The sequence below is a fragment of the Molothrus aeneus genome, chromosome Z, assembly GCF_037042795.1.
Source record: "Molothrus aeneus isolate 106 chromosome Z, BPBGC_Maene_1.0, whole genome shotgun sequence".
NCBI classification, from domain to species: domain Eukaryota; kingdom Metazoa; phylum Chordata; class Aves; order Passeriformes; family Icteridae; genus Molothrus; species Molothrus aeneus.
The window spans coordinates 71,453,305-71,479,140 of NC_089680.1; the positions used below are offsets into that span (position 1 = coordinate 71,453,305).

Here is a 25,836-nt window from a genome sequence, read left to right on the forward strand (position 1 = left end):
TTTTGGTCTACAATATACTGAGTTTTCACTGTCTTTTTAGGAATTAAATGCTGTTCATTTTTAGGATGTTGTTATCTCCCAGAGTTAATGGAACTTCGATCTTTGGGTTATTTGGAAATGAATTAAATGTAGAGAAACTTTCAGTTATGATTGCTGCTTTACAAAAGGTGTGGAGTATTACTTATTGTGTTTTCCAGGGTTCCAATAAATGTGTTCTATTTACTATTCTCAAATAGCAGATACATCATACTCATTAAATAGATGTAGTTAGTTATGGCACCCTTTACAATTTAAGGTGTTCTAAGGAGGTAGGATGCCTCTGCTGCTTTTCCAAAAAGATAGGTTACTATCTACTGTTGATATCAAAAGGTTAAGACTTTATGAAACAGATTAAGGCCTTAAAAAAAAAAAAAGTGCCACCAAAACGGAAAGAATCCCTTAAAATAAATAGTTCTATTTCGGATTTTCCTGCTTCAATGCATAATTGCACTAGACTGTATGCTATTCAGACTTGGTCCTACCAGGTATTACTACTTTCTAATATTATTTTCTAGACTAAAACTGCTTTTAGGTAGCCCTTTCCTAGAGTTTGGCAGTTGAGAGCCCCATTTCTGGTACTTGTAATTCAGTTATTTATGAAACTCTGCTTTCCCTGGCAGTAAAAGTCAAAATTTCTGAACTGCAGGCAGCTAGGCTGGGTCTTTTAGGCTGAAACTCACTTGGTACTAAATCTGCAACACTTTGGTCATACATTTAAATTCTTTCTCACGTTGAGACTGGATGTCCCATCCTGCGTGCAGCACTGGAACCATTCATGCCTCCAGTCTTCCTCTCCCTTAATACAGCATTTCCTGTTGCTTATATTTGGAGCATTTTCCCTGAGACCATTAACTTATGTACTTTGGAGGGGAGAAGGGAAGAAAACGAATAAAATATTCAGTCAGCCTCACTAAAAGTAGCCCTCCCTGAGATGAAGTCTCAGAATTTCCTGTCAGAGGAAATAGTGATATTTTGAAATAATTACACGTGCAAGAACCAGGGAAGGGGAAGGAGAGACAGATTTGGCTCAAAAACCAGTGAAACAAAAAGCCAATTACTCATTACTGCTCCAGTAAAATAAACTATTCCTCCACCAGGGTTCTCCATGTTAATTGGTTTTTCTGTCCACATGGAGAAGACTGTGGAGTCTTCCTGCCACTCTGATCACTGCCTGGGTTTCAGGAAGGTGCTTTTTTACCTTCCCACCTCCCTGTCATTCTTGGACAAGACCCCTGGACAGTGCTAAACTGCCTTGGATGCAGCCAGTTGGGAAGGATGATCTGCATCCTGCAGCTTTGCAGAGGTGGTGAAAAACTTCCTTCATCTGCCTTTAACTTGCCAGCTACAAATGGGCTTTGCACTGCTGGACTACTGGTTCGGAATTTGGCAGCCCCTGGTTAGACACAGCAGCTCATTTATCAGCGTGGTGACGTCTCACTTTATACACATTTACACACAAAATTGCCTTGGTGTTTCAGTGGGACCTCTGCTTTCAGTCAGCGGAAACATTTGAATGCTTCAAAAGGTTCGTTTGCATTTGCAAGGGCTTGGCCAAAATTCTTTCTTAGAGCTGGAATGTTAGGGGGCCGGAGAGCAGCCAGATCTCACGGGCCATATTTGTGTGGTCACAGGAAGCCCAGAGATATCCTTGGCTGGCTGCTGTGCCATCCTCCTCCCTTCATCCTGAAAGCGGGATGCGTATTCTGGCATTCCTGTCCGTACTGTTCTCTGCTTCTCAGAGGTGGCACTGAGTCATTCGGGAGGAGGGAATCTCAGCCTGCTCTCGTGCACTCTGTGCCTGGAAGGGTTAAACACCCTGTGCATGTACAAGGAAAACCTCCAACAGGTGGCAACCAAAACTGTTCTCAGTAAGGAAGCACCAGCAATATTTTATTCAGAGATGAATAACAGCTTCATTTCAGAAAAGCTCTCTTTGCCTCCTTTTGATGCAGTGTGCTAATTATCCCATGTCCTATCCTTTTTGGGCAGATATTGATGAATGCAGCGTCATCCCAGGGATTTGTGAGGGTGGTGTTTGCTCCAACACTGTGGGGAGTTATTTCTGCGTCTGCCCACGGGGTTTTGTCACATCTGTGGATGGATCCTGCACTCCTGGTAGGTGCTCCATCCATCTGGCACTTCCCCCTGCCCCAGGGCCTCGCTCTGTTGTCCAGGCGAACATAGGAATTGTCAATTTTGTTTGTTTCTCAAATCTGCATCTGATGAGCCCAAAAGTTAAGCTCACTTTGGTTTTAAAGGAGCAAGCATTTATCCCTACTTGGCGCTTCAAATCCCATATCACACAGGTTAATTTAATCTTTAGTGGTCAAGATAGGGCACAAAAGTAAACTCAAAAGACATTAAGTTACGTATGCTGATGTGCCACTAATTTGTCAGAAATAGATAATGAAGGAAACCAAGTGTTGGATTTAATTAGATTACACCTTTTACAGGACAGTTTATTTAATAGCTATCCCTACATTAAAAAAAAAAACATTTTGTTTATTTCTACGTCTTGATTTCTTATATATAGGTGCATGTGTCAAGTATGTGATTTAACCATTTTGACCACTTAACTATAAATACTGCATACCACAAGTAAAAAACCTTAACAATTGCTAACAGTAATGTATTTTCTAGATCTCACGTGGTTCTTCTTACTTCAGATATCCCAAAGCTGTTTGTTCTCATACTGGGGAAGGGGTAGGAATTCTGAAGGGGTTTCTGACTTGCAGATAAATGTTGTAAGCAAGTAGCAGCACATGACCTGCAAGTGATTTAAAATTAATATTTTTTAAACAGTGTAGCCACCTTCTGTTATTCAGGTTCATCTGAGGAGTGCCAACTTCAAATACATTGTGGCTAGCCTCAGGAATACTTAAAACCTATGATTTCCAATATGATCAAAATTTCTGTGGATTTTGGAGTGGTTTACAATTTGATTTTTAAAGTCAGCTCCCCAAACCTGAGTCCTGCAGAAAAATCACAAGCCCTAATCTGACAATAAAAGATCATCTGCCCTTGAAGGAGAGTAGTTTTCACATGGCATTACTAAATATTCTGTTGTACTTTCAGTCAACTGAGCAGAGCAGGCTAATAGCATTTTTCCAGTTAGATACATCTAAGCTAAGGGGAAAAAAATCATTAAATTTATTGATGTTGCTATTGCTACATGCAGGATCTCAGGTTTTGCCATAGTAGGGTTTTTATATATATAAATATATATAGTTTTTTGTTTGTATTGCCTTGTGTTTTTCACATTATCCATATTTTCTTGTTGGACTGAGCAGACTTTAGGATTGCATGGTGGATTAATGCAAAGCTGATGCCACTGCACCTGTGTGATCCTGCAGTAAATCCAGTGTGGAGTACATGGGTCAGATTGGGTGCAGTTTGGATGTTGTTGAGGGTTTTTGTTTGGTTGTTTGGTTTTGCTTTTGTTATTTTTAACACAACTTGTAAACCATTTTCATCCTTACCTCAGCTGAACAAGGGAATGTAGCTTTGAGAGCTCACGTTGATGCCTTTTTCTCTGGCCCTAAAAACATGAGTCACACACGATTAGGGTGATAAAAAGGGTACCTTTTATATGAGGGTTCTCAAGTACACAAATTCATCGGGTAGAAAAGGCCAAAGATGCACCCACTGTGTAATCCATGTACAATTTTTATAGATTCTTCAAATTATCATATCTGACAAGAGCCCCCCCCCCCCCCCCCCCCGCATCAGGAACCTGCCTGGTGAAGTAATTCCCCCAGTTCTATCTAGTACCTTCTGGATTCTCTCCCCTTAGGATGAGATCCAAGGGGAGATCCATGTTTACAAAAGTCTGTCTCGGAAAGCTGGTTTCAGCCTTGGTTTCTAAGGAGGACCAAGACAGCACAGGGATCCTGGAATTTTTTTTGTTTTTCTGCCAAGGAAAAGGTTGAAACTAGGCTACGAAATGAGGCTACAAAGCTACAAGTATATGTTTAAAGGATACAGAGAATGTGGAAACCCAGGGCACTACAGGGAATATTTCTCTGTCTGCTCTGGGGTGCCCTGACCCCCAGGGCAGCACTGACTTTGACCCTCATTCATGGAGAAAGTTCCCCAGACTTCAAGATAGACTGGAACCCACAAAAGTGTCAAATAGATTATAGAGAGCAGTGTAGGTGTGTCACTTGGTGAGAAATTGAGGGTTTGGGATTTTTAGTGTGTTGTGGATGGAAGCAAGATGGAGGGCACGGGGTGTCATCCTGGGTTTCTTCTTCATGCTTCTTCTTCCTTCTTCTCCATGGGTTTGGGTGGCTTTTTGTAATTGGGCAGAAAAGTCCCCATTGCAGCTCTTTGGGATCAGTTATTGGGTTAAAAGGGAGAATAATCTAGGTGTCAGTTCTTAACTGGATAGTTTAGTCTTAAAAGACCTTGTAACAAGAGATTGTTGGCCATTTTTGCCTTCTAAAGAAAAGCTGCTGAACTTTCAGTGATGAGACTGTTTTATGATAAGAAATAATAAACACTTGAGTCCGAACACAAATTACTGTCTCAAGTGCCTTCAATCCAGACCCAGAGAAACCAACGACGGGTACCCCCACAAGAGAACGTGTAAAAGGAAGAAGGGTAAAGCCAAAACGGCATCGATGTCACCATTTTTGGTTTTTGTCTTTACCTTGGCTGCCAGATCAGCGAGCAGGCAGCTGTTTCTCCAGCTCTGCGAGCGGCCGCTGTGCCCAGGAGCTGCAGGGGAGGTTCACCAGAAGGCAGTGCTGCTGTGAGTCTGGCCACTGCTGGGCCAGTGCCTCCGGCCCAGAGGTGTGTCCTGCCAGAGGATCTGGTGAGTGCCCTCTTGGTTTGGCTTTTATTTTGGCTATTATTTTCTCCTTGCTGTTCATTCTGCTTTGGGTGGAGGTCACCGGGATGTTTTAAACTGCTTTAAAATGTAGGCTAAACAGAAAAAAAATAAGGTCATGAATTGCATTATTGTTAATTTGCTTGGTTTTAATACTGATACTGCCATCTGTTAACCATTTTTCTTTTTGGTCTGTGGTTGTTTGGCACTTGGGTTTTTTAATGTCCTTTTGTTGGCTTTGGAAATAGTTTTTGGGAAATGGGAAAGATTTTGTGGTGAGGCCAGAAGAGAAAACGACTCTTAGGGTCCATAGTTAATTTTGATTTAAAGGAACGGTTCCTTTCCTGTTCCATTGCATTTTGGGTTACTTTGAACTACAATGCACCAGTTTTTAAGTTGTTCTTTCGGTTCTGCTCAGAGAGGAATAGCGCGCATCCCTAACGAAAGGTATTTTCTTTATCAATGAGAAGGTATTTTCTTCTCCTCTGAGAAACCAGGGAGTTACAGCGCTGCTGTCAAGACATCAAGAAGACAGCGTCAACAAACACTTGAACAAATATTCCTAAATTACAGCATTCCTTTTCATTATTTCCTTGAGCAACACCTGCCACTCGGAGTGGCAGGGGGAGGATGCGACATCACGGAGAGGAGGAGTTGCCGTCCTGGCTTTTGTAGCACACAGGGAGAGCCGTGCCTTCCCTTTGAGCTGGCTGTGAGAGGCTGACCCCGTGTGTGCTGCTGTGTCCCCCGCTGTGTGACAGATGAGCACCGCAGGCTGTGCGTGGACGGTGCCCCTGCCCGAGGCGGCTCCCGGCGCGGCGGCGGAGCGGGAGGGAACGGCTTCCACCCCGGGGCCAACGGGAATGGATTCGGACCGAGAGGAGCTGGCTTCATCCCCATCCCAGGAAGCAACGGATTCTCCCCGGCTGTGGGCGGAGCAGGGGTGGGAGCAGGTGGCCACAGCCCCACTGGAAGTGGCCCGATCATTACAGGGCTGAGTAAGTGCTTGTGTTCTGACTTGCTCCGCTATTTTTTGGTTTTTTTTTTTTTTTATGCTATTCCTTCTGTTTTTCCTTTATTTTTACTGCTCAGTCTGGATATGGTATGGTGTTCTTAACACTTAAAAGTGATTTTGCCATTCAAGCATGTTTTAAACACCTCAGCTGCTACATCAGGAAGGTCAGGAGCCCTTCCTGATGTAGGAAGAGGTTTTTGCATGACTTCAGTTACCGAGTCCCTGAGCCTGTGTTGTCCCTGTTGAGGTGTCTTTGTCAGCACTAATAAAACTCCAGATTTCTAGGTATTTTCCAAAAACTACCAAGGTTAAAAATAAACGTCTTCTGTATTTTCTCTTCCAACTGTAAAACCTGCTTACTCTGCAGAAACACTGCCTTGGCTGAAAGCCCCAGGTGAATAATTTTCTGGCAGAAGTCTCATGGATGTAAGCATTGCTCATGACATGTGTAAACACACCCCTGGCATGAGAACCATAGAGATCATAAAATGTAAGAAGTATTATTAAGACAGGTACACCAAAAATTGCCATGACTTCCACACAAATTGTGGTTTATCCCCGAGTTCACTGACAGGCTCATCAGGCTATAGACAGAAATGGTAAATCATATTTAAGAATGTTTGTCTAATGCATTTTTTTTTTATTTCCAAGAGCTGTTTGTTGTTGTTAGTTTCCTGCCAGGTCAACAGATAGTGCTCTGAAAAAGGTTTTATTAATGTGTTTGTGCACCTCACAACATCCTTTTTAAAGCCAAGTATAATATTCATATTTACTTCCGTATAAAAATCTGATGATTTGTCTCTCATTCTGATTTTTTTATATTAGCAATACTCAATCAGACAATAGACAACTGCAAGCACCATCCCAACCTTTGTTTGAATGGACGTTGTATACCAACCCCCTCTAGTTACAGATGTGAATGCAACATGGGATATAAGCAGGATGAAAATGGCGATTGTATTGGTGAGTGCAGATTTCAAAATCCATTATTCTAATATTCTTCAGCTTAAAATCTTTTTTACAAAAAGAAATCATATTAATTTTAATGATGCTGCTCTTCAGAGAGAGTGAAAAGACCATGGTATTTCAGTTTTCTATGAGAGTTATCTGTTTTCTTACCAATAAAAAAAAAACTTGAGTTGCAAATATTGCTGTTGAGTATTTCTACTCCTGTATTTAAAGGCTATTGAACATTTTTTGCCACATTCAATAAAGTAAGTTGTGCTTCATTTTCTCTTCTGTTAGGCTGACAAAGCTCGACTTTTGGGATGTAGTATTGTTATGATCAAGATGATGAAGGGTAGAATTTATGTTTTGCCTCCTCATAAGGATTAATGGCAATTTGAAAGATATAAAATAATTTTAAAATTGCGTTAATTCACTTCTGGTTAAATTTGCATTTTGGATGAAAATACAGAATGCTAACTTTATATAACAAGAACTGAATTTGGCATCCTATACTTCTATTCAATTACTGTGAACTTCACTCTTGCAGTGTCCAAAACTCATCAGTTATTTCAGAGAAAATACAAGATTTGGGGGTTCTTGTGAGGTGGTTGTGTGGAGAGGAACCCCCTATGCAGGATACACTGATTAATATATAGGAACCTACATAAAAAATTGTGGTTATATTTTGGATTGAACCCTTGTTTACTGCGTCTTTATAAAGAGATTGAGATATGTGAATGAAAAACACCACACAAGAGCTTGTTAGCAATAGGTTTGCCTCACAGTCAGTGTGGGTTGAGAATCAGTTTCTAATGTGTCTGTGGATTGCAGGTCTCCTCTTAGTTCAGCTGTGTTCTTGCATCAGAGAGCTCGGTTGTACCTGCACCATTCCTGGCCACTGTACACCCTCATTTTAAGAAAACTCACTTAAAAGAGATGCCACCATTTCCCCAGGCAGTTGCACTGCTCCCATAGTCAAATATCCAGAAAGTTTTCAGAACATCTAATCTAATTTAAACACTACATTTTCAAAAATACTCAGCTTTTGTTTTTTCTTGTCTTATCCTCACTGTACAAAGAAAGCAGTTCAGTACCTTCTTCATTTCACTTTTTTGTACTTGAAGGTTTATATAATTCTTCTTCCAAGCTGTCCTTTATGATGTAGTGAGCCTGAATATTTTTAGCTTTTTTATTTGGGTGAGAGTTTTCTGTGCCTCTGATCTCTGACTGGGAAGTTCAAAGGGCTTAATTTCTTGCTGGATCCTTGGTCTCAGGAGCCATCATCACACTGTGAGAGGGGAGTAGGAGTTTTGTGATGTTTGCCTTGCTGTTCTTTATAAAAGATGGCTTGATGGCTCTTGATGGCTGTTCTTTATTAAACGAGTTATGGCGAACCCTGGCTCATTTGTTACAGCACTAGATTTTGCATCACTGAAATCAGTAATATTTTTAACTCTGGTGGGCCTTGACACTCAAGGACTATCTGGTGTCTTGGACTATTTGATCTTTTTGAAATCTAGTTTACATCTTGTATTAATATTTTTGTTACTCCAGGGTCAAGTTGATAATAACATCTGAAGCACATAGGTTGTAGCAAGTAGAGCTGTATGAACTTCAGTTTTTTAGTTCTTCAGGTGTCATTGGAGCATGGCAATAATCTGTGGTTTGAAAGGCCCATCAGCTTTACTTATATGGGTGCTGGGACAGGAAAAGACAATTGATAATTGTCTTTTTTTTTTGTCTTTTGTTCTTGATAACGTCACTGTCATTCTGTCCCTGACCCTTCTGTGGGCTCACCCTGCAGGACACTTGCTTGGCAGTTCCCCTTCTATTCCTGGCTTGTGATAATTAGTGAAGTTGCATCTAATTTTCATTTTTGGGTCCCAGTGCCTGAAAACTCTGAGGTTAGGTTGATAGGTGCATTGGGGAAGAAAAAATTGACCTGGTTAATTATCTAGTTTACAGGCATGTGCCCAGTAAAAATGTGTCTTCACTTAAAGAACTTAATCTTGACTTTACAATGCTTACCTCAGCATAAAAGAGTAAAGTGAAAGCAGAGGAAATTTTGGATGCACTGGGATCAAAACAAAAATTTCAATTGGTTTAACAAAAGCTGAATGTGCAGTGCCAGCTACAGTGCTGTCCCACGTGGAAAGCATGGGAAGAGACCCCCCAAAATGGCTTCAAAAAAGTTTAAGTGTCATTTTGCCCATTTTTTTATTGCATGAAATAAATCAGTCATTACTAATTTCAGCTCTGCAGTGGTTTGCCTTCTCAGTAGTTGCTTGAATTTAGATGTTTTATAAGAGAGTGAACTCTGTAAATTATAAATAACTCTGTGAGCTCCATAAATAACACAGCTTTGTTTCACTGGTATTTTCTAATTGTATTATAAAGAAGTAGCCAAAGTATCTTATGTTCCCTCCTGAATCTGAGATTTGTAAACAGTAGTTGCTGCAAACTACACAGAAGGTTTCTTAGAAATATAGGCAAGATATATATTCTAATTTATATATATATATATATATATATATATATATGATTATAGTCAATTTCTATATTATAATTTGAATATTTATCCTATTACTGACAGAACAGTCTTGGGGCATTGGTAATAGGGTTAATGGCAGATAAATGAACACTATTGCTGTACTTCTCTGTCTGCCTGCTCCCAAAGCAATAAATTAAATCCAGAAATGGTTACATGTTTTTCTGTAGAGTTAAAGAAAAGCGTTGTTTCAAGATTAATCCTGCCAAACCGAAAAACTGTGGTGTTACTTATTTGTCTCTGACCTAAACTTGCATTATGCTGTTCTTCACAACAGAACATGGCCAAGGACCATGAGTGTCCTAAGTGGTCTGGCTCTGAATGGTCAGTCCTTTTCTCCAAAATAGACAGCTTTAATTTTATTACCTTTCCTTATTCATTTCTGTTTCAAAAAACTCTGGATAAAATTGTAGGGACTTTTAAAAAAGTGGGATCAAACCTGTAGGTGTGCTGTGTTGAATTTTAGTTGTCTTGTGAATACAAATAGGCCTATTTAAAATTTTGTCATCTGTCTCCAGACTCATTGCAGTAAGTCTTTTAAGGGGGGTTTTGGAAATTTCCTGCTGTGCGTGAGAGAATTCTGACAATTGTTAAGAGATGAAAAACTGAAAAGTGGAGATGTGTGTGAGGCAAGTCCTGAAAAACTAACATTTGACCTTGAAAGGGGGTATGCTGCAAGACAGAATAAATGGGTTAAATATCTCTGTCTTAAATGTTTCCTGTTTATACTGCTGGAATATGCATGCTTTCAATGCAAAATCAAAGCCAACAACTCCTTTCTATTAACATACATTTGCCATTTCCCTCGGTTATCAAGAGCATATAAAAATAAGACCAGCTTAAGATGCATATTTCATGTGGAAGTCATGTGCATGAAGGATGCACATGGCTTTGGAAGGATTTTCGAAGCTTAAGTCAGCTGTTTGATAGAGAACCTCTGCATTCCTGCTGTAGAGCTTATAAACTTACAGACAGATCCTTTGGACCATGAACATAGGCTTTTTTTGAAGCAAGTTGGAGCCTGTAATAGAGAAGGTCCTAAATGTCATTCTCTTCAGGAAAACTAAATAAAACAGATGAGCGCTGTGTCAAGTATTTATAAGTTCCCTCTGTGCTCCCTTATCATAAGGCAAAATATAAATACAGTAAATTCATTTGAATTAGGGCACTTGACAAAAAAATTATTGTTGAGATGTGATTCAGAGTTTGATGTTCTGTTGGTAGCTGAGGACTTTGTTCTGAAGGGGTGGTGTTTAATCCTCCTTGACCCCTTCCTAAATCAGCTGAGCACTGAGAAAAAATCACCTCTGGTGAAAAATCACCTCACTTCTGACAAAGAGCATCCCAACACCCAGGCATGGCAGAGAAACTTGAGGGCAGGGAACTACTACAGTGACACAGACTGGCATGTAAAAAATCATGGTTAAATACCTCGGTATTTAACACCCTGAATTCCTCTTTTCTTTATCTCCTCTCAATTCCTGTGGTTTTACTGCAGTGATCAGTGGATATGCAAATGTGAATGACCTAATTACTTGTGAGGGGAGGTGTTTGATTCTTCCATTTGCTCTTCCTTTATTCATTTAGCTGTTTACACAGAATGTATCTGGGCACCATGAGTGCTGTAAACCAGGCAATTATATCAGTGACTTGTGTAAACACAGATTCTTTTTGTACAGTGATGCTCTGGATTTAAACTTTGTGTGTTCATTAACTCAGTAATTCCTGTTAAATATGGGGTCTTATTTATTATTAAATTAGAACAAAACAGACCTTTTGCCATCTTTTATAGTGATTTTAGAAGTTATTCGTGGAACAGCACTTTCTAGAAAGTACACATAACCATCCTTATGATTTCAATTTCTTGTTGCATGCCAGTATTCTCAAGATGTTATGAGCTGAGCTCTAGAACCAGATTTGATAAGGAGTGAGTGGAAATGATCACAAAAATTGCCCTGGGGTTTTCCTGGTATTTCTGGAAGCACGCACTGCAAAATGCATGGGAAAATCATCATTGTTAGGAACTGATCAGCTTCAGAGTTTCTTACTGCAGCTTTCAGCCAGATGCCAGAAACTCTTGCAAATCAACACCGGGTTTGTGGTGTTAAAAGCCTGCCTAAGTGAAGAGATGAGTAATTACAAGTGCATTGTAAATAAAGTGAAGGGCCTAGCTGGAGGAAAAAGTCAAATTAGCAAAAGTTGCTGATAAAGAAATGGGGGATTTCATCAAGGGATCCATTTGTCACCTGTAAATTGAGCTCTAACAGCGAGCAGCTGCTTAGGTCATCCTTTAGGAACTGCTGTGGGGACTGATCCAGCAGTCCTGCCCTACCAGTGGGATACACCCACTCTGCTCCAGTGGATTACAGGGTTCTGGAGGGTTTACAGAAGAACAATTGTTATTTTAGATCTGGGACTAGCTGTCGTGACCAAAGACACCTCTGACTCAATGGTAACTACTGGATATCAAATTTGGGAAAGGGTTCTTGAAAAAGAACTGTTGAAGTTTTCTGAGCCCCATGTCAAATGAGAGTTATTTCTGACATTTCAGTTGGTTAAAATGTGTTTGGTTGCACCCAAATACCCAAAACTTTTGGAAAGGAGAGCAAGGTACATTATAGGAAAGAGGTTAAATCTGGCATTACTCAGTGCAAAGACTGAGGTTGAGGGTGCAGTGGAGCATAAATATTTGAGATGTGGTGCATAGACTGTGGTCTCATTAAGAATCCCTCCTGCTGGTGTGCAGCCCCTCCTCAGTTTTTTACAGCAAACCTGTAAAATAGTAGGGGTGGGCTTTGGATGCCATGGTTTGCTCTCAATTTGAAGTGCCTGTTTTGATTAGTGTTGTTTTTTCTCGTGAAGGAGCATAAATGGCCATTGATTTAAACGAAACTGGGTTATATTAAATCAACCATTAAGGCAATCATCAGGTCTCAAAATCCTCAAGAAGATTTTTTTGTTTTTCTGTTGGCCCTTAAGATGCTTACAAATGATGCAGCGCCACTTCACCTCTTACAAATGGCCTGCCTAGCTGAACCAGGAACAGCCCCGTGTTCCTGACAAAGCAGTGATTTTGAACCAAGAACAGGCTTTGGTAATTAGCATTTGGCTGGTAGTTACCGTCTTTTTCACTCAGAAGCTTCCAGAGTTGGGGGGGGGGGGGGGGGGGGGGGAAGTTGTAGACTTTGTGAAGTCATTAATGCTTCTCTGTGCTGCCAGCAGATGTTGATGAGTGCACATCAAACCCCTGCTCCAATGGGGACTGTGTCAACACACCTGGTTCCTATTACTGCAAGTGCCACGCAGGTTTCCAGAGAACTCCCACCAAGCAAGCCTGCATTGGTAAGAGAACTGCTCCATGTCTGCTGGCATTGCAGATGTCCTGACCCCTTGCATCAGACTCCATTTGAATTTGAATTTGAAAGATAGGCGTGCAATTTCAGTAGATCCCAGTGTTGAATTGGTTCTAGATTTGGGCTGCCACCTCATTTGTTTTGTTGTTGTCTTTTAATGTTTACCCATTTTTCTGGAATATCTGTCTGGGGAATTTCCCAGACAGGAGTTCTAAAAAAAAAAAAAGTAAAAATTGAATGACAGGTGCTTTTTTGTGTATGCATGCAGATGAAAGTATTCATCATATTTTAAAAGTATTCATGAAGAAAATGCAAAGCATCACAACATGTAGCATTTGCTGTACATGTCTGTAAAAATATTATTTTTCCCTGATGCAAGGAGACTAAATTCCTAACTTACTTTTGAACTTTTTTCTAGGTAATGTTTAAGTGATGTGCCAGTATTTTTCAAAGCACTAATTGCCTCCCGAATGCATTTTTATCTTAACTGTAGTTCTCTGTTTGTGCAGGATTTCGTTTGTTTGGCTGGGTTTGTTTTTTCTTCCCCTTAGATATCGATGAGTGTGTTCAGAATGGCGTTCTTTGTAAAAATGGGAGGTGTGTGAACACTGAGGGAAGCTTCCAGTGCATTTGCAATGCTGGGTTTGAGCTGACTGCAAATGGAAGAAACTGTGTGGGTAAGGGCCCTTCTGAAGAATGGGGCAGGCATTAGCTTGGTGGTTCTAGAAATTGTGCTTCATACTACAGGTGAGGATCACCGAAGATTACTTTTTTGAAATACCGTGAACTTAGAGGCCTTTAATTCAAATAGTTATTATACAGAACCATATGATCTCAAAGAAAATTTGAGGTGACTTTTGTTTTTCAAGCTGCACCTCTACTCAAGAGTCCTAATAATAATGTTTTTCCATAAAGCTTCACAGCAAATGATCCATAAATCAGCGTTGCTGAAGAAAACACCTGTTTCTAAATTTGGCTGCACAGCGTGAAGAAAAAAACTTGCTAGATAAACAACAAGCTTAATTCTCTCAGGCGATGGAAGCTTTTTATCCTCTCATGTATGAAAGAAAGACACACCCTGTCCTTTCATACGCAGCCTGCTGAAATATGCAAAGCAACAGATCACAACATGAAAAATTGCTGCTTTTTCTGTGGAGTGAAAACTCTTGAGATACTTTATCAGAGTTATGATCAGAAATTGATCCTCAAGGGAAGAAATATGCCACATCAGTCCTCACTGATCATTTTCACTGTGTTGTCTTCTGGAGGGTGAGAAACTAAAAGCAATTTTCTTTGCAATGTTTTGTAGACCACGATGAGTGTGCCACCACAAACATGTGCTTGAATGGGATGTGCATAAATGAGGATGGGAGTTTTAAATGCATCTGTAAACCAGGATTTGTCCTGGCTCCAGATGGACGTTACTGTACTGGTATGTGAAATCTGGGGGGATATTGATGGAAAATGGCTTTCACTGTCTGCTCATCCCTGCAAGAATGGCAGTCTGCTAACATGGATTGATTCAAAGCCATATAACACCTTGCTACTCACTAAAGTAGATTTCTTTAGCTGCCTGGAAACAGATCCTTAATTTACTGAAAGAAGTACTTAATAGTGTTAGGAAAGCCACAATGATCAACAAATTAGCTTCTGAAAAGTCTTGGAGCATTGTAAATGCATCAAAATATTCAGGCCCTTTGTGAAATGGTAAAGTGAGCAGCAGTATGGTAAATTTAAGGTGTTAGAGAGATTCTACATTGATGAGCCCCACCCACATACACATATTTTCCACATCATTTTTCTAATAATTCAGAGTGCTTAGCACTTGAGTCATTTTACGGGTCACACAGCATTGTAAACTTCTTAAAGTGCAATCACTAAAAACTTCTATTAAACATTTTAAGAATACAGTCTGATTTAGCTTCAGTTTCAGCAAACTAATTGAAAATACTTGTTGCCGCCCACAGAGGTATGTTTGGACTTAAGCTACTTCTAGCAAGTAATCTAAATTGTTAGTCTTCTGATTTGAATTTTAACCATTTCTACTAGTTGTGCTTTTCTTAATAACATGCAGTTGTGCTTAAAAATTGATGACCACTTAAAAGTTCTTTGAAATTAAAATTAACCATCATAAGGATATTTTATGTCTAGTGCTCTTTAGCCATACTTTAAAGAAAAATTGAAATACAAGCTGGACAAAGGGGAAGATTTGTCATTGATTTTGCTTAATGTGGAATATGAAGTACTTCTAATCCTAAAGTTCTTCTGCATGTTTTGGGGATGTTTTGTTTGTTTGTGCAGCTGGAATTTTGGTTATTCCAAGATTAAATTTTTATTAGAAATAAAACAAATATATTGTTATCTACTATCATAAAGTAATTTGATAATGTTCTGAAACTATTAGCTGTAACTTTGCTTAAAAACAGATTGATTGCTGAAGTGTCTTGCCTCCTCTTAGATATTGATGAATGCCAGACATCAGGAATTTGCATGAATGGCCATTGTATAAATACTGAAGGCTCATTTCGGTGTGATTGTCCTCCTGGCTTGGTTGTTGGAGTTGATGGTCGTGTGTGTGTAGGTAAGTCAGATTTATTCTTTTCTCTTCATAGAAAAACAAGTGGAATTATCAGGTTAATTAATTATCGAATGCATCAAATTATTTCCTTCTAAATAATGTTGATATCAAACCACAAACAAGATGCAAGCCCATAATCCTATTGTTAAAAGACAAGAAATTAATTTTCTCTCTCCAATGAGGCGGTACCTCTTGTTTACCTGTTACTCATATAAGAGTAAGCTTAAAGTGCCTGCTCTGCCTGGCATCTCCTTTTGGTTTTGAGACATACCCTTTCTAGTCTGATGAAAAGTAGTATTTTGCCATGTAATCAGCCTCTTATCCTCTCAATTGGTACTGGTTGGAATTTAAGAGATTCTTCACTAAGCTCTGCTAGGAGCTCTAGCATATCTTCAGGGAGCTCGTGGGACAAAAAGTGGATAATTTTCAAGCTGATGAAAATTATACTTAAAAAAGTATAGAGGGCAAGAAGTATTCAATTCCTTGTTCTCTGCTGATTGCTGATGGGGAGGGAGGAGAGGAATAAATATTTGACAGAGATTTCTGAGAGTTATGACACTGTGTGTACTTTGCGAAGTTCCTTAATTTAATCCACAGTCTTTTCCCTGTGTGTCTCAGAACATCAATTTTATATCCCTGAAATTCCTCCTTCCCCAGCTCCTGCATATGTCTGTCATCAGGCATGTTAGTGAACAGAGACTCTACAAGAATCATATTTATTAATTATTAATTAAAAATTAATGGCTGTTGTTGCTGATGGACTCATGGATGTTGCATCTGCCTTTGTCTTATCAGCATTTTTCCAGATAAAGGAAAAACAGCATCACAATGCTTTGGAGGTTCTCACACCAAAGGGATGGGACATACTAAATCCTCATGTTGCTGTTACCAGCTCATTTCAAATAACATTTCAGATGGTGCTAAAGTTCAAAAGTCTTCAAAATGAAATCTAGGACAAGTGTTTCTACCAAGTGCCAGCACAATCTAGCCCCTTCTGTTACCACTTCAGCTTTAAAAATGCATGATAAAAACTGAGGCTGTCTTAAAAACATAGATTCAAAAAAAGCTAAAACACATTCTCAGTCTCTCAGTTGGAGCACAGATTTTGTTGTTTTAAGTAAATTAAATGTTCTAGTAGGCAAAACTGTACTGAAGATTGAACCAACAAAAGCAAGTTGTGTTCCCTCCTGTGTGGTAGCCGAGTTGTTTTCTTCTGGTTTATTAAAAGTTTGGAGAAAAGCATTGAGAAGTAAAACAATGAGAAGAGGCCTGGTGTACTGTTTTAAATATTGGGATTTCACTGCTCAGTGGCACACCAACAAAACCAGATTTGAGTACAGGCTGTTCAGTACCTTTTTTGTGTTCCAAGTTGGCCTCATCTTTACGCCTGTCAGTGATACAGCTGCAAAGAATCAATACAGTACTCAGTTTTCTGTGCTTTCATTTACCTAATGTGTTGCCACAGTACTAGCAGCAAAAGGCTTGACAGGTTGGCCATCATCTGTGAACACCATTTATTTAGAAGTTACGTGTTGCACAGCTTTAAGGCTTACCATAAATGCTTACATTTTCAACAGGAAGTTCCCTTCATAGGACAAAAAATCTTAAAGCAGAATAATGATCTAGTTGGAAAATTCATTTAAAAAAAAGATGATGTAATTATTCCAGCCATAAAGTAGCATAGCAAATTTCAAATACTGCATAACAACATATCCTCACACATAACTTGAGAGCAGAATTTCCAAGCCAGTCCACTGTTCAGAATTGTGCATGTGTGTTTATATGTAATCCACATGCTGTGTTAACTACAGGAATTCTGTGTCTGGCTATTCGATTCCATATATTGCATGATCTAAATAGTACTTTTCAGACATTCTGGCTGCTAGATGATCACTGGTAGTTTGAAAATTAATAACTTAAATTGGACATCTTGTAAGAGCATTCCCGCAAGTCTGCTTGGTAACCAGCAAGGAATATAAAATCTGAGAGCCCACAGTCTGGCTGCCCCCTCTTTCCCTGAGCCCTGTTTTACTTCTGAATAATGACCTTGATCCTGGTGAGAGTACACATAGAGAGGAAATGCTGGTATTATATACTTGTACTTAGTATTTATAAGTATGGCTGAGTCAATCACAAAATGTTATACAAGCTTAAAAAAGGTACAGCAAAGGGGAGCAAATGCTTGGAAAAGGAACAGTTACAGAGTTGTGGAACAGCTAGATAAATACCTGGAGCCAAACTTCCAATATTTGAATATTTGCAGGCTTTTTAGGTTTGGCTGTACTTCCAGCTGCAGCTCCATGCTTGGACACCTCAGCTGGCTCTGTGTGTGAGCATGTATCACCTCAGAACTTGTGCTGAGCTGTGGCTCCAGCTTCACACAGTATTGCTTGCTCTCTGCTGAGACACTTCTAATTACCTCTGCCCGGAGCCAGAGCCATCCAGGATAGACTAAATAAACTTTATTTTACCCTGGTAATTTTGTAGAGCCAAATGGATAAGTGTTTGTCATAAGCCTGATTTGACCTTCTAAGGCTCCTGGATGGGTGCAATGACTTTCCCTGAGTGTGGGTCAGACACTTTTCCACCTGATATTGACCACAAATGTGGTGATGATAATTTTTGTGGTATTGAAGTGCTACACTGCCAAATTTAAGAGTGTAGAAGTGCCATGCCTGGGGACAGGTGGAGAGTCCCATAAAGGGGTACCATGGGTACAGCAGCACAATGCTCATCTCTGATCCAGGGCAAAAAATAAATTCTTGGTGCTCTGGAATGAGTAGCCAAAGGCTGATCAAACTAAACATGGGGAGCAGCACAGGGTCATCAGTAAATGCAGACTCAGAACTGTTGTGGAATAGAGAACCTGAGCTTTGTGAGGTGCCTACAGCAATTGAATCATCCACAAAGAGCCTGTCCTTCTCATTCTTGCTCGTAGCACAGCCCAAGGGGTCCATTCTCCCTGTCACACAGTTGCTGTGGGAGAGCCAGCTTGGTTCTTCATCCTTCACAGGCTTGGTGAATCACTGACTGTGTAGGTCAGACTGTTTTCCTGTCACTGGGCATGAGATTGTCCCCAGGTTCTCCGTGTCACTTCACTAAAAGCACTGATGTGCACTGAGAGCACTTGGTCTCTTGTGCAGAGCAGTTGCTCAGTAAATCTGTAGCTTCCTTCAGCTACTTCCCACACTCCACATCTTTGAAGACTTTCCTCCAGAGTATTTCTTTCACACTTTCCCAGTCTTCTGTCCCTCTGCAGTCTCCCTTGGTCCCTTCTGTCCCTCTGCAGTCTCTGTTTCCTTCCCTTGACTTGCTTCTCCATTTCCTCAGACATATAACTAGGGAGAAACCTCCCCTTCTGTGATAGGGCAGTGATTGATTATTGCCCCCTTTGTTCATGGCAGAACTTGTCAGGGTGGCAACTGGACTTGTCTGAGATGGAGGGAAAGGATGTGATGCCTCTAATTATTTTGCAAAGTAAGTGAACAGAGATTTCTTGTGCAAAAGTGCTCAGCTATTTTCAAGCATCATAATCTTTTCCTGATGTCAAGTGCAAGCGAGTTGTACTGGCTTCACCTAGATTCTTGGCAAGGAAAGAAACCTCTAAAATCTAGGACATATGTAGCTGTGCTCCAGAACTATCTGTTCCATGGGATAGCAAAGGCAAGAGAAAACATTTATGTGCAGGCAGTACTGTTACACAGGAGCCAGCTTACAACACTCAAAGGGCCGACAGAACACATAAGGAATTGCCAGTTCTTATTTGGATTGGCCCTGGATATTCAACATTCACTGTAAAGCTTCTCATGCAACTTTCCTTTGTTGTTTTGGGGTCATACTTCAAGCAAGGAGCTGTCTGGATTCCCTCAAACTCGTTTCAGTTTCTGAGTCCACTCAGGCTCGTGTCCAGGCCACAGTGCATGGTGGTTTTACTGGGGGACTGTCAAGGAGCATAAATTAAAGCTGTGTTCTGTTCTAGTCCATAAATGTACCTGAAACAAAGAGTATTTCTGCAGCTCCTGTAGAATTTTAGGAGTGTTTATCGGTATCCTGCAGTTCTCAGCTATACATTTTTAGAAGGACTGTCCAATCTTATGCTTATTCAGAGGTCTCTAATACTATCCTGTAAGCAAACATGGGAAAAAACATTGAAGCTTAAAGAGACCAAAACCAGAAAAGTACAACAAAACCCCAAACAAATGTATAAAAAGCAGTCTCAGAGACATTCTCATAGTTCTTGGATAAGTATGGGAGATTAATATTCCTGTAAAGGTCAGTATTGAGATATGTCTTGTAAGACATTTCTTGCATCTTACTGGTCAAGGCTGTCAAATTGATTTATGTGATTAAATCACCTGTAAGATTGGCAGTGTGTACGTGGTGAGTTTTACACATGTGTGGTTGGCCTGTGTAATTTTTCTGCTGTCTAATTTTTGGACTGGTCTTTGGGGTTGAAGAACCTTTCAGGTGTTCTGTGTTTTGTTTGTGTGACAAGTGGTGGTTCATCCAGCCCACCATTTCCAGGCCTCTCCCCAGGGATGGCAGTTTAACTTCCAGTGTGTTTTTAATCACAAATCCCCTGAAGTTTCTTATAGTCTGGACAGTATCACTGCTTCCCTCACTGCCTAGCTGTGTGTAAAATTTGCTAGATTGCTTTTCCCAGCTGGATTTTGGGGCCTCTTTGGTTGTGCTAAACCAGCACTGGTGCCTGTTTATGTATAAACCTATTAAGATGGTCATGTCACGTAAATGCTGGTCTGAACAATCTGCTAAAATTGCACTTCTGTTCATGATTTTGTAAATACAGCTGGAGACCATGCTCCTCCTTCCAGTAGCTGGTACAATATCCCATATTATAATATAATACATATATACCAATATTTATATTTATATTATTTTGGGATATTATGGGTAATATGGGATATTATATTGGGATATATATATATATATATATATATCCCAATATAATATCCCATATTACCAGCCCTGTGCTGCTGGTGGGTTATCCTAGCTGAGGACCCATTGTGGAAGTCAGAGGTGTCTGTGGTACTTCCCAAAGGGAAGAATCAGCCACCACATGCTGATCCAGGCTGTTCTGTGTTTCTTACTGGCATATTTGTTGATGGATTTACAGAGCTGCTTTGGGGTGTGGGTCGCCTTTGCTGGCTCCTTTGGAATGCCTTTGAATTTAGTCACAATATCCTGGTTTAGGTGGTTTGAAAGTGCTTTGGGGAAAGCTCCAGGAGGCAACCACGCTGAGAATTGGCCTTGGTCTCATCAAGATTATTAAGGCAGTGCAGATGTAGCCAGTGTGACCTTTTTGTTAACCAAAAATAAGAGGCTTTAGCTTTTGGGATAGTATGCATACATTTAATTTTCAGCCTAAGGAAATAATTACGTCTTCCTCTGTCCTTTTCTTTAGATACTCACATGCGTAGCACATGCTATGGGGGCATCAGGAAAGGGCTGTGTGTCCGTCCCTTCCCTGGTGCTGTGACAAAGTCTGAATGCTGCTGTGCCAACCCTGACTATGGCTTTGGGGAGCCGTGCCATCCCTGCCCTGCTAAAAACTCTGGTAAAATTTTTTTGTTTCTTCAAGGGGTACAGTGAACATACAGACTTTAAACAAAAATCTTGTTGAAATCACATTGTTGATTTATTTCATGCCCTAAAGAAAAGGGAACAGGGTAAATTTGGGTTCCTGAATTAAATGTTTGCTATAAGTATTAATTCTTGCAAGAGAATAAGCAGAATTCTCCAATGAATCTGTAAATTTCCTGCTCCAGTCAATACAGCTTAAAAGAGCAGCCCATATTATTTCTAGAAATATGTATTTCATTTTATAAGAATCAATTGTTTAAGTAAACCTGGGAATTGATTTAAAAAAAAAATCTCCTGACTACAGAGCTGAGGTGATGCATCTTGGACAGAATTTCCATTTAGTACATTTAGTATTAATATTATAGCAGAAAACTATTTAGAAAAAAAAAAAAACAAGTAAAAGTGACAGTGTGATTAAAAGCAGTAACTTGAGAGGACAGTCATGTCAAGACTGTAAAAAAAGAAATCACCTGAGTTTTTAACTCTGGTCATCTAAGTTTGGTTTTGTGTGTATATATATATATATATATATATATGAAAGTTCAGGATGGATAACTAAATTATCTATAAATGGTTATTTCATGTGAACATTGGCATTTTGTGAGTTACATTGTGGAAAAATTACTTTGGGGAAAAAAAAAATCATGTGGGTTTAGTTTAGAATTAAAGAAGGTGAAATACTGGAAATAACATTTTCTTTTCCCCAACATCTCCACCTCAACTGAGCAGCTGAGTTCCATGGCCTGTGTAGCAGTGGAATAGGCATTACTGTTGATGGAAGAGGTATGTTGCATATTTTCTCTAATATATACGATTGTCCTGGTTTAGGGCAAATTTTGGGAGGAAATTTCTGAAGTGTTTTTTTTCTTGAAGGCAAATTTAAGCAGCCCCTCCCCCAAGAAGTTCAGGAGGTAAATTTCTTTCAGGAAAAGTGGATGACATTGTTTATTTAACAACATTTTGTTGATAACATCGAAATGTTGTTACATTGACATTTTAACAGCTGATTAACAATTCAACAATTCAGCATCATAAAGTCACCCCAGGACAATGATTCAAAGTTTTTTAAAAAAACCCTCAGAACTGTTTTTTTTTTTTTGATAACATACTACAGTGGAGTTTTAACTTCAAGATTAATATGTTAATTTTAGTATTTTAATTCTCAGACTACAATATTTGAATGTTGTCTAGAGGAAAGGGTGGAATTAACTCTCTAGAACAGTGGATTTTGCCTGACCCTCTCAATAAAAATAAGTCATCTGTTTCAGAGTTCTGACCTATGATTTTGTTTTCAGACTAGATATTTTTTCAGATTAGGCATAAAACAGTTCTCTCTCATTTGACAGGAGTCACTTGCATTTGCAGTTGATTTTCAGTCAGCTGGGATAGTAATAGAGCAGTTTTTCACTCCAAATCCAATGTTCACTCATGGATTGTTTCCATGGACAGATTGTATCTCTGTAGAGTTAAAAACTGGAAGGGAGTTTAACTGAAAAAACCATATCCTTATGAAAAAAAGTCCTGAAAGTGACCACTTGCATTTAGTATTGGGAACTGTAAAGCTCCACATACTTTTCCTAGTGCCACAGAGACAGGGATTTTAAAAAACAGTGGCTGAGCCAGGTGTGAAGTAGGGGCAAAGCACGCTGCAGCTGCCAGATAAGTAAAATGGGTTGAAGAAGGAATAGGAGGATACAGGAACATAAAATTTATTGCTAGGTATTTGTCTGATGTGTTAATAATTATCCTTGTCAGCATTAAAGCTCCTGTTCTATGCAGCAGAAACAGAATAAGAGCTTCCATCATTACATTTAGCAATAGCCTAAATAACTTTTAAAACTAGGACTTAAATAAAATAAATTCTGGTTTTGTTCAGTACTTGTAAGTATCTGCGTATTTTTTTCTTCATTGTTTAGCATGCTGTAAACTTGTATGAATGATGTGAAATCCATGGAATTTATGAATTCTCTCCGTTTGCTTTCCAGTGAATTATATAGGGTCCAGTGAAGAATCTCTAAATCTCAGAGAATTAATGTCAGTATTCAGTAATACTTAAAACAAGCAGCATCCTACCATAAGAATTTGCATGCAGCCTGATGGAGTGGTTCATGTGTCCTTTTGGACACATGGAAAATGCAGTTTCTCACTAAAACATTGAAAAACTGTGCTGTCTACCAAGTGCATGACAAAGATCATTCATGTCTCAACTGAAGTCCTCTTTTGTTCAGGTTTCTAGAGCAAACACAGGGTTTTCTGTGCCTCTTGTACAGCAGCATTGCAGCCAATTTTCATGCTTCTGTTCCTGTCACTCCTTGTGTGGCTTGTCCCCAAGATCCAGACGTGTTTAGTGAGCTACAGAATACACTTTGCTCTAAAGAAAATACAAATCTGAAGTGGCGCGCCAAATCATATTTTCTTACAAAGTTTTTCAGGCGTCCCATAGCATTGAGTTTTATCCAGGGGTAGCATGGTTTTTTCCAAATGCATATGTGATTAAATGTATTAAATCAGTATCTAAACTGCACTGTGATTAAATAGGAAATGTTCTTTGCAAAAAGTTGAGCTCTACAAGTATAAAACAAGCCTTTCATGAAGTCACAGCTAGGCCAGCACCCTTTCTTTCCAGGGTTTGGGAAAGGAACTATTTAAAGTAATGGGCTTACCATATGAGAAGAAGGAAAATATTGAAAAACCCTCTTTTCCTCAGAGGCGAGAAGCATTAAAATTAGTCTGTTCCTCTTCTTACAGTTCATATGAATATTTTGGAGTTTTCCAACTACAGCAGAAACTTTATATAGAACTGTAAATTCAGGGTATATAACTCATCCATCATCCTGTCCTGTCTGTCTGAGAAAAAATTTAAATTTCCAGCAAGTACTTACAGGACTGAATATGCTGTAGTTTTGACCTCTGTTTTACTTATGTATTAGGAAAATTTATGTGTCAACTAGTAATTTATAACTTCTTACCTAGATCCTTAAACTACAGGCACTGGGTCCACAGGCTGGGTATTTTGCATCAAGCTTTTTGTTAACAACAGGTAATTCCCTGTCAGTTTAGGTTGGAAAGGATATCTGGAGATGATCCAACCTAACCTTCTGCTCAGAGCAAGGGTATTTTCAAAGTTAAACCATTTCTCAAAGCCTTGCCTGGGGGAATTTGGAAAATCTCCAAGGATGGAGTTCCTATAGCCTCTTTGGGCAGCTTCCTCCACTGCTTAGCCACACTCATGGTGAAGAATTGTTTTTCTGGTGTTTAATTTAAATTTCCACCATTGTATCTTGCAAGTGTTGTCTCCTGCCATGTCGTTGTGCACCTCAAAGATGTGCCTCCATCTTGTTTGTAATCATCTCTTAAAATCAGGGTAGTGCTGTTAGGGGTCCCTCTGATAATCCCTCTTTTCAGCTGAACAAATCCAGCCCCTTCAGCCTCTTCTTGCACCTCAGGCACTGATTCTGCTGAGGGAATTTAGCCACACTGACATGAGCTGTGTGTAGTTCAGGAGACACTTGGAGCACTCTGAGAGGAAAATTTCTTAATCCAGGTGATAGTTTAAACAGAGCTGAGGCATTACTGGACCTATTGATTACCAGCACAGATGAACTAATTAGTGATGAACCAATGCACTAATTAGTGATGTCCATACTGATGGCAGCCTGGACTGCATTGGTCATGCCCTGTTGGAACTCCTGCTGAATTGAGGGGTGTGAGCCAGATGGAGAGTAAAGTACCCTGAATTTCATGAGCATGAACTTGCAGTTGCTTAAGGCATCAGTGAATGGGATTCCCTTGGAAACTGCCCTCAGGAGGAGGAGCAGAACAGAGCTTTGAGGATGTTTTCCTGAGATCAAAAGAGCTCTCTGTTCACATGTGTAAGAAGTCAGGCAAGGAGGGGAAAGAGCAGCATGGCTGAGTAAGGATCAGGCTGAAGTGTGAGAAGGAAATGCAGTGTCAGTGGAGCCAGGGAAGAATGCTGTGAGGAACAGAGGAAAGCTGCCCAGATGTGTAGGCATGGGATTGGGAAAGCTAGGGCACTCTGGGGCTGAGTTGAGCAAGGAGTGCCAGGGCATAGGAGGCTTGAGGAGTGGACCCATGTGAAGTGGCCCAAAACTGGATGCAGTGTTCCGGGTTTGTCCCTCTAGTGTCAAATAAAGGAGAATAATCACCTCTTTCAGCCTTTGGGCTGCATCTGTGCCTTGGCTCTGACTGAGGGCCCTAGCATGCAGTGAGTCAGGTGTTGCCCACACCTCTCACAGGAGCAGGTTTGTCACAGCTGGCAGTGCCTGACTGTCTTCTGTTGCTGTGCTGATGCAGATATTAACGAGTGTGCTTTGGATCCTGATATTTGCTCCAATGGGATTTGTGAAAACCTGCGTGGCAGCTATCGCTGTAACTGCAACAGTGGCTACCAGCCTGATCCTGCTGGAACCAATTGTGTGGGTAAGTTCTGGTTGTTTTTTTTTTTTTTATTGTGGATGAATTATTTATCATTGTGTTGATGCTGGTTTGACCTGACAGGATTTAGGTCGCAAGACATCTGCTTCTTCAAGCTGCAATCAAAATGCAAAAAAATTTGGAAAATGATACTTTTCTCAATCTCTGCATAATTGTTACTCTTACTGTATATTTTGCATACTGTACATTTTTGTATACTGTATATTTATTGTGTTGCTGTTTGGGATGTGTAAGTAGGAGGTAACATTGCAGGTTTCACTCTCCATCTAATTAATTTTATTATTAATGAAATCCAGAGGGTTTTTGTTTTCTTTTGGGAATTCTTATATCCAGAAAAAGTGTGTCACACCACAAGGGCATTGTAGAATCATGTTGCTTATAGCCTTGTAATTTTAAGCAGAAAGGCAAAGTTTGTTTAAATTAAAAGCTAATAGAAATCTCTCAGGAACCATCAGGATGTCCAAAGTC

General features: G+C 39.8%; 1 protein-coding gene across 2 annotated transcripts in view; it reads left to right on the forward strand.

Annotated features, from left to right (window-relative positions):
* Positions 1-25,836, forward strand: part of FBN2 (fibrillin 2) — a 123,011-nt gene that overhangs the window by 30,830 nt on the left and 66,345 nt on the right. For both annotated transcript variants that reach the window (XM_066568754.1, XM_066568753.1), the window contains exons 8-18: positions 2,029-2,154; positions 4,703-4,855; positions 5,632-5,868; positions 6,711-6,848; positions 12,604-12,723; positions 13,286-13,411; positions 14,044-14,166; positions 15,193-15,315; positions 20,735-20,887; positions 21,643-21,696; positions 25,228-25,353. In XM_066568754.1, the coding sequence (XP_066424851.1) occupies positions 2,029-2,154; positions 4,703-4,855; positions 5,632-5,868; positions 6,711-6,848; positions 12,604-12,723; positions 13,286-13,411; positions 14,044-14,166; positions 15,193-15,315; positions 20,735-20,887; positions 21,643-21,696; positions 25,228-25,353 (1,479 nt within the window). The remainder of the gene's footprint in view (positions 1-2,028; positions 2,155-4,702; positions 4,856-5,631; positions 5,869-6,710; positions 6,849-12,603; positions 12,724-13,285; positions 13,412-14,043; positions 14,167-15,192; positions 15,316-20,734; positions 20,888-21,642; positions 21,697-25,227; positions 25,354-25,836) is intronic.